The sequence below is a fragment of the Podarcis vaucheri genome (assembly GCF_965113315.1).
Source record: "Podarcis vaucheri genome assembly, chromosome: 3".
Lineage (NCBI taxonomy): Eukaryota > Metazoa > Chordata > Lepidosauria > Squamata > Lacertidae > Podarcis > Podarcis vaucheri.
In genome coordinates, this window is record NC_138761.1 from 124,368,453 (window position 1) to 124,380,491 (window position 12,039).

The 12,039-nt window shown below is 42.6% G+C and overlaps 1 protein-coding gene across 1 annotated transcript in view; it reads left to right on the forward strand.

Moving 5' to 3' along the window:
- Nucleotides 1-12,039, forward strand: part of PKHD1 (PKHD1 ciliary IPT domain containing fibrocystin/polyductin) — a 253,117-nt gene that overhangs the window by 116,920 nt on the left and 124,158 nt on the right. The window contains exons 35-38 of the mRNA XM_082216559.1: nt 4,465-4,672; nt 6,796-6,962; nt 8,817-9,011; nt 11,289-11,414. Of these exons, the coding sequence (XP_082072685.1) occupies nt 4,465-4,672; nt 6,796-6,962; nt 8,817-9,011; nt 11,289-11,414 (696 nt within the window). The remainder of the gene's footprint in view (nt 1-4,464; nt 4,673-6,795; nt 6,963-8,816; nt 9,012-11,288; nt 11,415-12,039) is intronic.

The window sequence follows — 12,039 nt, forward strand, 5'->3', positions numbered from 1 at the left end:
CTTCCTATTTCATAATGGTGCTCATAATGTTGCCAAAGCACAAATAGAAAAGATAGAAGAGAAAATCCAGGTTGATTTTGAATGGTGGCAGTTTGCTCAGATCAAACTTAACTTATCCAATAGCCGTTTGGCAAAATGTTTGGAGGAAGATTTTAGGCTTCCAGAGCTGCTGAAGAAAAACCGAATGCAGGCTGTTGCTACAGGGCTACAATTCAATGGTATTTCACATGGTTTGCATGTGGAACAGGGGTAGCTGGCAGAGGAGCTGGGTATAGGGGGTGCAAGAGGCTTCAGCTCCCTCAGTATTTTGAGGCAGGGGGCCCTGCCCTCCCAATATTGAGGGGGCCGCCATTCCCTGCTGCTGCCAGGTGCCCTCCGCAGACTCCAGCCCCTGCCCAAGAGCCCAGGAACTCGAAGGGGGTTGGAATGAGCGAGAGTGAATATCTCCCTCCGCGTATTCTGCCCCTGCCAGGCACATGCACAGAAATGGAGGCTAGCAGCCACGCTCTGTCTCTCTCCCCCCCCCCCAATGCTATGAGGAGAAGGAGGCCGAGCACAGAGCACAGCTCCACGCTCCCCATTCAACACCCAGCGCACAAGCACTGGTGGGATGCCATGTGGCTTGGCCTGCTGTGTAGAGAGGCAAGTTGGCACCCCTGGTAGCTGGCAACCTTTTGTAGACTGGGGTCCATGTTGACCCTACCGATGGAGAGATCTCTCTTGAAAGAAGCAAAGAAAGACCAAAGGCTTCTGAAGGCTCCAGATTCACTTGTTGGTGAGTCACAGGGCGCTTCGGATGGTGCAGAGCACTTACAACTCCAGCTCAGCAACATGTTACGGGTTTTTGCATTGGGTGGGTGTTGAATTGCAGGATTGAGGACATGGAAATTGCCCCCAAAATTACCCCACTGCACTTGGGGAAGCCCACAGCAGAAGGTAAGAAAATTCAAGGGGGAAAACTCCAAGTGTTTTTTTGGTAGCCCATGGAGATCTTGGCATTTGATGCATTACTGTATTTTAATATTGTGTTGGAAGCCGCCCAGAGTGGCTGGGGAAACCCAGCCAGATGGGCGGGGTATAAATAAATTATTATTATTATTATTATTATTATTATTATTATTATTATTATTATTTTGCTGGTTTCAAATTTGGCAGCATTCTTCTGTGGGGAAGATATGCTTTATTTTCCTCCTAAAACAAAACAAAACAAGTCCTATGGCCTTGGCCTAATAGTATGTTGATGGAAAGGGGACGGCAGAGAAAAATTAAAACAGGAGCCCTGACTATTTTTTTCTGAGGTCCCACACCCAACAACAGTATTGCCCAGGTACATTGCCTTGGTTGGGTCCCTGCACTCTGCTGGTACATGTCATCCCCGGCAGATGACCGAAAGAAGAGATGACAGATGAATGTTGTCCTTGACAGAAAAAAAATGGTTGCCAACCTCTGTTTACAGCCATCAACGATAGTTTCAGCATACTCTGCTTGTAATATTTTTCCTCTTTCTTGTTTTATTGTGTTAAACTTCAAATATATAGTTTCAGCACAAGCACGTTATTTAACACCTCAAAGGATGCATCTATAAAGCAACTTTGTGTACCTAGTCTACTGAGTACCATATTTTTCGCCCTATAGGACGCACTGGCCCATAGGGCGCATCTAGTTTTTTTTTTTGGGGGGGATAAATAAATAAATAAATAATTATCCCCCCCCCCCGCCACGGGAAGCCCGAGCTTCCCCCGACCCCAGCCCCCAGAACAGGCTGCTGCCCGCAAGCCTTGCGAGCCCGGCGGGAACTCCCCATAGGAGGGGGGAAAGTGCGTCCTATAGGGCGAAAAATACGGTATTTACAAAATTTCCCCAAAAACCTTATTTTCTCTTTTGAGTTGAAGAAGAATGGGGAGTGGGATGAAGCCTACTTTCCAACACAGCTGAGAATGATGATGGCAATGGATTTGAAATGGAGTGCTCCACACAAATACTGTTGTAGAAGAGTGCAGGTCGCATCCAGTTATTTTGTAGATATTCGGAATAACACAGTATGCTGCATTGTTGATATTGCAATACATTGAAAGCATTTATGTGTCTTAATTTACAGAGTGCACGGTTATGTTTCTGTTCTCACTGGTGTAGGTGTTGCCTCCAAAAATAGTCTGTGGAAGAGTTGTTTTCCAACCGGCACTAGTTAATAATTAAAAAATGAATTAAATAATTGAGGAGTTGCATTGAGCCAATCCATATTTTAGTACTTGGGAATGTTTCCAGTGGCAGGCCTTTTGGTAAAGAATAATCGTAGTGATTTTAATTCCCCTTGCTTTTGACTGCCATCCTTTTGTGAGAAATAGAATGCCATCTCTGGTGGGTTTATTTCTGCCCCCCTCCCCAAGTACTGCTGTGGTGCTTGCGATAGCCCCTTGTGAACAATCTCTTTCTGGTGACAAGACTTCTTCCCAAAGCATTTCGTCTGTTGCAGAGGGCAAGCAAAGGGGTGATGGATCATCCTGAAAATCGTCAAGAGGAAGCATTTGCCCCCCAGGCCTTGTTCTCCCTAAGTTCTTCCCTCATCCCAGTGCCAAATTTTCTTTGGAATTGGCTCAGACTCCAGTTTTTGGAGGAAATCCAGCTTGTTGTTCTGAAGAGGTGGAACTCAGTGGAGGTTTCTCCGGGGGAATTCAAGGCGATGCTAAAATGGCATGGAAGGCGACTTCAGCAACTATTAGTCACTCCTGGTTGGCACAGCTGTTGGAACTTTCAGCTAATGAACCAGTAATTTATGAAAGCTGGGAAAGCTGATGATCTATCTTTTCTGCTTTTGGATTATTTCCACAATTCATGAAGGTTAATCAAGTGTCAGGTTCCCAGTATACGGGTATAGATGTACTCGTTAATACTTGTGGTCATATATTGCTTGTTATGTCATGAGAGTTCAGATCCTTGTTTTCTAATTTCGAATGGAATGTGATTGTATTAATGGCAGGAACTGATCATTTGTTTTTCATTTCACTCAGCTTTCCCAACTCTTAACTCCCATCAGTCCCAGCCATTGGATGATGTAGGGGGTAGTCCAAGACTTCAGGAAATCAGTCAGTCTGAGAAGGCTTGTCTAAGTGGGGTCAACGCAGTGTATTTCCCTTTATTGCATTTTAGACATGCAGACTGTTGTCTGTCTTTTAGGTTTTTCCTTTGGCATGGCCTGTGCATAACTTTGCCTATATAACTGTCTTAGCTCACAGTAAATAGGAGGCATTGACAATTCCACATGGTTTAAGTTGCCTTATAGTATGCCTACAACATTACTTACAATAAATGGTTTCCTATCCTCTCTTGTGTGTATGGTGCTAGATGTCATTGTATTTCAATATCTTCTGTGATCTTTGCTCCTGCAACTCCACCATCCTCAGACACTTGGAAGCCTCCTACTTTTAAAAATGTTTCTGCGCTCTTTTGTTGCCCAGCACCTCTGGACTTCTCTCCATGTAGATGTGGTGCCCTATAACTCTTCAAAACTCACCTTAACTTGAGATCCCTTCATCGCAGGGGGCTGGACTAGATGACCCTTGGGATCTATTCCAACTCTATGGCTCTATGATTTCTACCAAGCCTAAGTGCCTGGTCCAGCGTTTGCTCACACCCCTTGCCACTTTCTTCTTTCCACATTGTCAACACCAAATGTGTAAGTTCATTGGATATAGGATCTTAAATTTTTGGTTATGGAATTCTTACAAAATACCATGTATCTTGATGGTGTTGTATAAACAGTAACAGGAAAGTGTATTGCCAAAAGGTTCTCAGATACTTCACACTGACCTTGATACGGTAATCGCTATGCAAAACAGAGTGTACCGCCTCTACCCACATGGGGACTTTTAGATTCCTTTGTTTGCATTACAGTTGCATCAAAAATACTGACTGCATAGTTGGCATGGATCATTGCTTTCTCTGTTTCCACATCACCCTTCTCTGCTGGCCTCCAAGTGCTTGAGGGTTTTCGTCTTTGTTTTGTTCTACATGATCATTTCAGTGTGCATGGAAGAAAAATGAGTGTGCTGCTCTGTATTTTAACTGGCCTTAAGTTTAAAACAAACACAAAAGAGGGTAGAATGATTATTTAATGAGACGATTCATATTAATGCATTAGCTTTAGCTTTACTGAAAGGGAAAGAACATTTAAGGAAACTTTCAGAAGAAGGACCTGGGACTTCTCTCATTTATCTGAGCATTGCCACCATTGTGGCATATTATTCATAAATTCATTTAAAAGCTTTGGGAGAAATTCAATGTAGCACCAATGAGGTTGCTCCAACAGTGCAAGCATGCATAGTTTTTTGTTACTGATTTTGCTTGAATTGTAGGTTCAATACTTGGAAGATGAGATCAGAATGCTTAGTTTGTATGAAGAAAAGTCAAGCTACAATACCTTTGTGCTCCTTGTCTCTCTCTATGTCTCTACACTTTATGTTGTAGGTTGTGTCCCCAAAGTGACAGTCACACACTTGAAATCAGCCGCACGTCCCAATGATACAAAATTAGTTCTGGTGGATCATGTGGACTGGAAACCTGGAGATGAAGTTGTTATATGTGGAGGAGGGCCTAGAAGTGCCCAGAAGCAAGAGGAAGTAGTGACTGTCAAGACTGTAAATGGCACAGAACTCTATGTTTCATCTCCACTCAGGTATTTTTTCAGCAGACTTTGATGTTAATGTAAAGCTCATACAGTTGTTCTTGGTATCTGAAGAAGTGTGCATGCACACGAAAGCTTATACCAAGAACAAACTTGGTTGGTCTCTAAGGTGCTACTGGACTTCTGCTTCAGTATATCTGAAGAAGTATGCATGCACACGAAAGTTTATACAGTACTAGAACAAACTTAGTTGTCCTATATTCTAAATCAGATTCAATTCTCTAAATATTACAATTGTTCTTGGTTATTCTTCTTATGTTAGAAATGTTTAAGGCTGCAATCCTAAATACAATTACTGTCAGGCTTCCACTGGTTGACTGAGTACACAGGTTTTCGACTTGGTTCTTCTTCTTCTTCTTCTTCTTCTTCTTCTTCTTCTTCTTCTTCTTCTTCTTCTTCTCCTTCTCCTCCTCCTCCTCCTCCTCCTCCTCCTCCTCCTCCTCCTCCTCCTTCTTCTTCTTCTTCTTCTTCTTCTTCTTCTTCTTCTTCTTCGCTTTATTCCAGGATTGCCTACTGGGCTCAAACATAGATCAGGTTACATGATTCAGAAGTCACAGCAGAGCTGTAAGATACATGGCCGGGCATAAGCTTAGAAGTTGTCCCAACACTTGACTTCCCCCCTCAAAGCTTCCCTTTTGAAGAACAAGGTGGCACAGTCAGTCACCCTGTTTCCCCCCAAGCCACAGGACTGGGCAAGCCAAAGGGCACTCCTATGAGTAGGCTAGATCTGCTGAGTCTTTGCCCCAGAGGCAGAGTTGACATGGCTGCCCCACATGGGTGTTACCTTCCCAGCGGTAGGGAGCCCCTCCCTGACAGGAGGCAGCAGTGGAGGCAGGTTGGATCGCTCTCCTGTGGTGGCCAGATTATCTGATGTCCCTGAGCTGGGCCTCTTCTCTGAGAACCCACTCCACCCAAAAACATTATCTGCCTGCCTGTTACATTTATCTAGCCCCTCTATCTTGCAAGAGACTCAAGGTGGTGTCCATGGTTCTTCTCCTCCCACTTTCATCATCACAACAACTCTGTAAGGTAGCCTAGGAGATGGTGGCTGGCCCAAGGTCACCCAGTGAGTTTCAGGGCTCAGTGGGGATTTGAACCCTGGCCTCCCAGGTCATAGTGCAACACGCTAACCATTACACCACACTGCCTCTAGATCATCACCTGCCACACCACTGGGCTCTTCTCCAGAATCCAGTTCAGCACCCTCATCCCATTCCTCTGGCTTCTCTGCCCAGTCTTGTCAAGACATTTCCATTTGGCTCATGACATTTACTAAGGAGCAATCCAAACATCTCTCAAGCCCACCTCACGGCCATTGCATGAGGCTCAGTGTGGGGTCATTGGGTGCATAAGTGTGCATAGCCATCTTAACTGCCCCCCATCTGTTTTAGCTGCTGTGCACTAGCAGGGTTGCAAATGCACTGCTCTGTAAAGTCCTACTGGTGTGGAAAGGTGAGGAGATTTGGATTGTGTCCTAACCCTTACTGCACTCAGTGGGTCTTCTCGTAAACGATTAGTATGCACAGTACTGCTTGTAATGATATAGGAGAAATTACTGTAACCTTGCAGTTGTACAGTGAAGCTGCATTCATGTGGTTGCATCACAACTCAAGCGGCTACTTATGTGCATGTTTATATGTGTAGACTGGGTACAATTGGAGAAGACGGGAAACTATTATTTGCATTCTCAGAAAATCCCACTCTTATTGTAGCAGCACATAATCCAGGGCTCAGCACTGGAGCTAAACATGTGTTCCAAGCCCCAAAGATCTTGCACCTCCTATTTCCAAAGGGGTAGTCTCTGGAAACCAAAACCAACAAAGAGTCTTGTGGCATCTTTACAGTCTTAAGCAAATTTATCATTGCATAATTTATCATGGCAAATTTATTATCATGGCAAATAATATTACGTTGGCAAATTTATCATCAAACAAACCAAGCTTTTTCCTTGTTTGGTTTGGGTTGAGGTGCCGTGGGGCAATTGCAAACAGCTCGTCAGAAGATAATGAAAGGTCAAAAGGTATGGATGGCAACTGAATTCTGGCTCTCATTTGTGACTAGATTTATGGCACAAAAATCTAAGCTGGCTACGATTGTTCCTATCTATCCTATAGGTATTCTCATGGTATTGCCGAAGAACAGTTGTCTGGAGAGCTCCATGTTTTCAGAGCTCTTGTGGCACTGGTCAGTCGGAGTGTGGTCATCCACGGAAATATCACCACGGAAAGGGCTTCCCACCTGCAGCAGTGCAAAGAAGCAGATATTTCAGGTGAGAGAGAGGGTACTCTAAGGGTAACATAAAGAGATTAATAGAATCACAGAATTGGAAGGGAGCCAAGGGTCATTCAGTCCAACCCCCTGCAATGCAGGGATCTCAGCTAAAGCATCCATGAGAGATGGCCACCCAACCTCTGTTTAGAAACCTCCAAGGAAGGAGAGTCCACCACCTCTCGTGGGAGTCTGCTCCACCGCTGATCAGCTCTTACTTTCAGAAGGTTCTTCCTGCTGTTAAGTCGGAATCTCCTTTCTTGTAACTTGAAGCCATTGGCTCGAGTCCTACCCTCCAGAGCAGGAGAAAACAAGCATGTTCCATCTTCCATGTGACAGCTCTTAAGATATTTGAAGATGGCTATCCTATCTCCTCTCAGTCTCCTCTTTTCCAGGCTACACATACCCAGCTCCTTCAACCTTTCCTCACAAGGCTTAGTTTCCAAACCCTTGATCAACTTGGTTGCGCTCCTCTGCACACGTTCCAGCTTGTCAGCATCCTTCTTAAATTGTGATGCCCAGAATTGAACACAGTATTTCAAGTGTGGTCTGACCAAGGCAGAATAGAGTGGTACTATTACTTCCCTTGCTCTGGACACTATCGCACTGTTTACTCATGTTAAGTTTGTGGTCCACCAAGACCCCTAGATCCTTTTCACATTTACTGCTACTAAGACAGGGGTCCCCCATCCTATATTGGTGCATCTGGTTCTTTTCCCCTAAGTGCAGAACTTGCCCCTACTGAAATTCACTTTGTTAGCCTGGGCCCAGTTCTCCAATCTGTTAAGGTCATTTTGAATTCTGATTCTGTTTTCTGCTGCATTAGCTACCCCTCCAGTTTGGTGTCCTCTGTAAATTTGATGAGCATCCCCTCAATTCCTTCATCCAAGTCAGTTTTAAAGACGTTGAACAACAACGGGCCCAGGACAGAACCCTATGGCATCCCACTTGTCACATTTTTTTCACAATGACAAGGAACCATTCTGACTGATAGCTGTGTTCCAGTCTGCATACAAGTATGGGACCAGCTGGGGATGGGAGGATGTGTAGATTTTGGTTTTATTAGTTTTTCATTGTTTCAATCTTAAATTTAGTACTCCACATTTCTGCAGCAATTTCTGATTTAAAAAAAAATCCTTATTAAGATTTTAATGCAAATTTCTCCCAATGAACACATTTTTAATGCAGTTTTGACTAATGCAAATATTTTTGCAAGTAATTTACCAAAATAAAATGCATGGTATTTTCACTAATATATTCATTATAAGGAACATTTCCCCTATATATTTGTAAAGATTGGTTGGAGACCTGCCTCACAAAATTCGGATAAGTATATTGAAGGATGAATATTGAAGGATGGCTGTGTTTTTGTTCTCATTCTTTCAGAAAGTGCAAATTAATATATTTGGCTTTAAATGTGAATTTCTCTTCCATCCATAGCACCAGTGAATTAAGTTAGTTCACTTTAGAATGCAAACCAAACAAATTTCCCTAATCCATCCCTTCTTGTTAGTCACATTTGGGGTATCCTGAACATTTCAGAAACAATTTTGTTAATTATTTGTCACTAAAATTCTTCCTGAGCAGCACTAATAGAAGAATAGATGTTATTATTTGCTTTGCACATTTATGATTTTTTGTGTGAATGGTGATCATGTGAGCACTCTAACGAACAAACATTGTGCCACCAGCCTGAGTAAGTTTCACCTACTTCACCCCAAGTGAGTGAAGCATGTCATAAACCTAAAGTATTTAATGTCTCATGCTTACATCTATTTTTTTGTAATTTGATGGAAGATTGTGAAGGTGCCTCATACTTTTTAAACATTTGCTCTGCATGCTATATACCTTCATCATTGCTTTTCAGACGTCTCAGACTGTTTCTACAAGAAAAGTGAGAGGAAACTTGGATCGCGGGATATGGGGGCTGTTGTCATTGTGCAGGCCTACAGTGGCGAAGATACTCAGCTTCATTTAGAAGGTGTACAGTTCCGGCATGTAGGCCAAGCTTTTCAGAAGCATCTCAGTGCACTGACCATTGCTGGAAATGCCCACATGACTAGTGAGCAAAAATTATTATATTTTGTATCTTAGCAGCCTTTTAAAAAACAAACGGTTGTTGGCCTTAACTGAGTTCCATCATAAGTCTTGTTTCTGAGCACAATTCAAAGTGTTGGTTTTGACCTTTAAAGCCCTAAATGGTCTTGGCCCAGTATACCTGAAGGAGCGCCTCCACCCCCATCATTCTGCCCGGACGCTGAGATCCAGCGCCGAGGGCCTTCTGGTGGTTCCCTCATTGCGATGAGCAAAGCTACAGGGAACCAGGCAGAGGGCCTTCTCGGTAGTGGCGCCCACCCTGTGGAACACCCTCCCACCAGAGGTCAAAGAGATAAACAACTACCTAACATTTAGAGGACATCTGAAGGCAGCCCTGTTCTGGGAAGTTTTTAATGTGTGACATTTTAATGTATTTTTAATCTTTGTTGGAAGCCTCCCAGAGTGGCTGGGGAAACCCAGCCAGATGGGTGGGGTACAAATAATAAATTATTATTATTATTATTATTATTATTATTATTAGAAAGATATTGCTAAAAACTCAAAACTAGGAGTGGAGCTTATTAGCTGTTCTTTCATGTTCAACTGAGTAGACCTTTATTTCAGTCAGACAATAACACCCAGAAATTTTTTGGAGGTGTCACTTTTTCTGGACTAATAAAAGGAGATTTTTGGTAACCATTGCTCAGTCCAAAATGTCCTTTTCTGGGGGTGATGTCACCACGATGCTTCAGCAGGTGCTGGGCGGTCAACTTTAAATATCTCTGGATGAAGCTGGTTATCTAGAAATATTTCAGTTGTCTTCCAGATTCTTTGGGGGAGGAAGACCAGAACACTTTCTTGGTTACCCTGTAGGATGACACAAGACAGACAGGAATGAGGGATCAGGACTACAGCTTGTAGTTGATCTGCATTTAGATCCAGACAGACTGATTGCTTCCCAAATGCCCAGTTGGCACTTTAACTTGCTAGGTATGCCAACTGCAGCATATCTTCTAGGGAAAAATGTGATCAGGTTGTAGTTATCTATGCCCTGGTGGCATCCAGGTTAGATTACAGCCATGATCTAAATGAGGAGTTGTCCATGAAGACTATGTGGAAACTTCATTTCATTTGGTATAAAGCTGAAAGGCTGCTGACTGTTACTTACAAGAAAGAATGTATGTTTCCAGTTTTTAGGGTTTCACTGGCATTTGATGTGTTCCCAGGCACAATTCAAACTGCTGGTCTTGTCCTAAAAAGCCCTAAATAGCTTAGAACCAAGAGCCACCTGGTCCCATAGGGATCAGCCCAATTGTTATGATCTTATTTGGAGGACGGACTTTAAGAACTCACATGCTCAGAACCAAGGTTGATGGTTTCCAGGAATAGAGTCTCCCTGGTGGTGTCATCTTTTTGTTGCACTCTAAGCTCAGGACCACTCAATGCATGTTCTGATGGCCTTTATTTAGAAAATGTGTAGACTGCTTAAAATTTCTGAGCAATGTGTAATATAAAAAACAAAACAAAAAACATGATATAAAATTAATAAACACAAGGACATAAGACAGAATTATTAGATACCTCATGTGGCGAGATGCCAAATAACAGGACAATCTAAGCATGTTTAGTTTACTGGGACGTACGCTCAAACCCTCAAGTAATGGGATGCGGGTGGCGCTGTGGGTTAAACCACAGAGCCTAGGACTTGCCAATCAGAAGGTCGGCGGTTTGAATCCCCACGATGGGGTGAGCTCCCGTTGCTCGGTCCCTGCTCCTGCCAACCTAGCAGTTCGAAAACATGTCAAAAGTGCAAGTAGATAAATAGGTACCGCTCCGGCGGGAAGGTAAACGGTGTTTCCGTGCGCTGCTCTGGTTTGCCAGAAGCGGCTTAGTCATGCTGGCCACATGACCCGGAAGCTGTACGCCGGCTCCCTTGGCCAATAAAGCAAGATGAGCGCCTCAACCCTAGTCGTTCACGACCGGACCTAATGGTCAGGGGTCCCTTTACCTTTTACCCTCAAGTAAGCATGCATAGGATAAAACCTTTCTTTCCCTAGGTTTAAGTGGGGAACAGGCTTTTAGCTCCAGTTGCTTTTTTAATCCCTGTTTGCTTTGATTTGTTACACTGCATTTTTGATTATTTATTTATATATTATTTTAAAATATGGTGCAAGCTGTCGTATGAAATATGATTGAAAGACAGGATAAAAATATTGTAAGCGAAAATAAATAGAAATGAATATACAGCATGAAATTCTACTTCTAATTCTACTGCTTTATATAATTCTTCTTCTTCTTCTAGATTCTTATTTTCGAAACTGTGCTGTATTAGATTCATTTGCTCGTGGAATTAGCCTGCATGGGGTGTCAGATTTCAGGGTGGAAAACAACATTTTTTACAACATTATGGGCCACGGAGTTAGAGTGGGTAAGTTATACAAAATAAATTTGTGCTATGAAATATTAGTAGAAATTTTCAAGAAGATTCATTTTCCTCAAAACTATATTTTTTCTTAAAAAATTCCAAACTTTTTACTTGGCACCTCACTTCTTTCATTTTATTGCTTTGTTTCAAAAACTTTCAAATTCCCCTTAAGATGAAAAACAGACATTTTATATAAAAACAGAAAATGTCAGTTAAATAAAAGCAGCAAAACTATGCTAAGAATTGAAAAATTGAAATAATATATGTGGTGCCATTTGTTTGACCTACAGAACCTGATGCAGTTCTGTGGATATTGTAATTCCTTCTACTTATTTGTCTCTTTCGTTTTCAAGCACTTGAGGGAAATCTTGATCTTTGCAATACAAGTCAAAATGCTGCAAACAAAATGGATGTAATTTTTATTACAGAACCATAATCTAGTCTCCATCTAAACAAAATGAGGGATTCTCTGGACCATCTCCATCGTTTTTGTCCCCCAGCAGCCTTTTGTTGCTTTGCCCACAAGTTGTGTCCCATTTCTTAATCATGCCTTTGAAACAGTAAGCAAAGTATCTCTGATTTGCCATTTAGCTCTGGGTTACTGAGCAGGAACCAACTAATGAACATC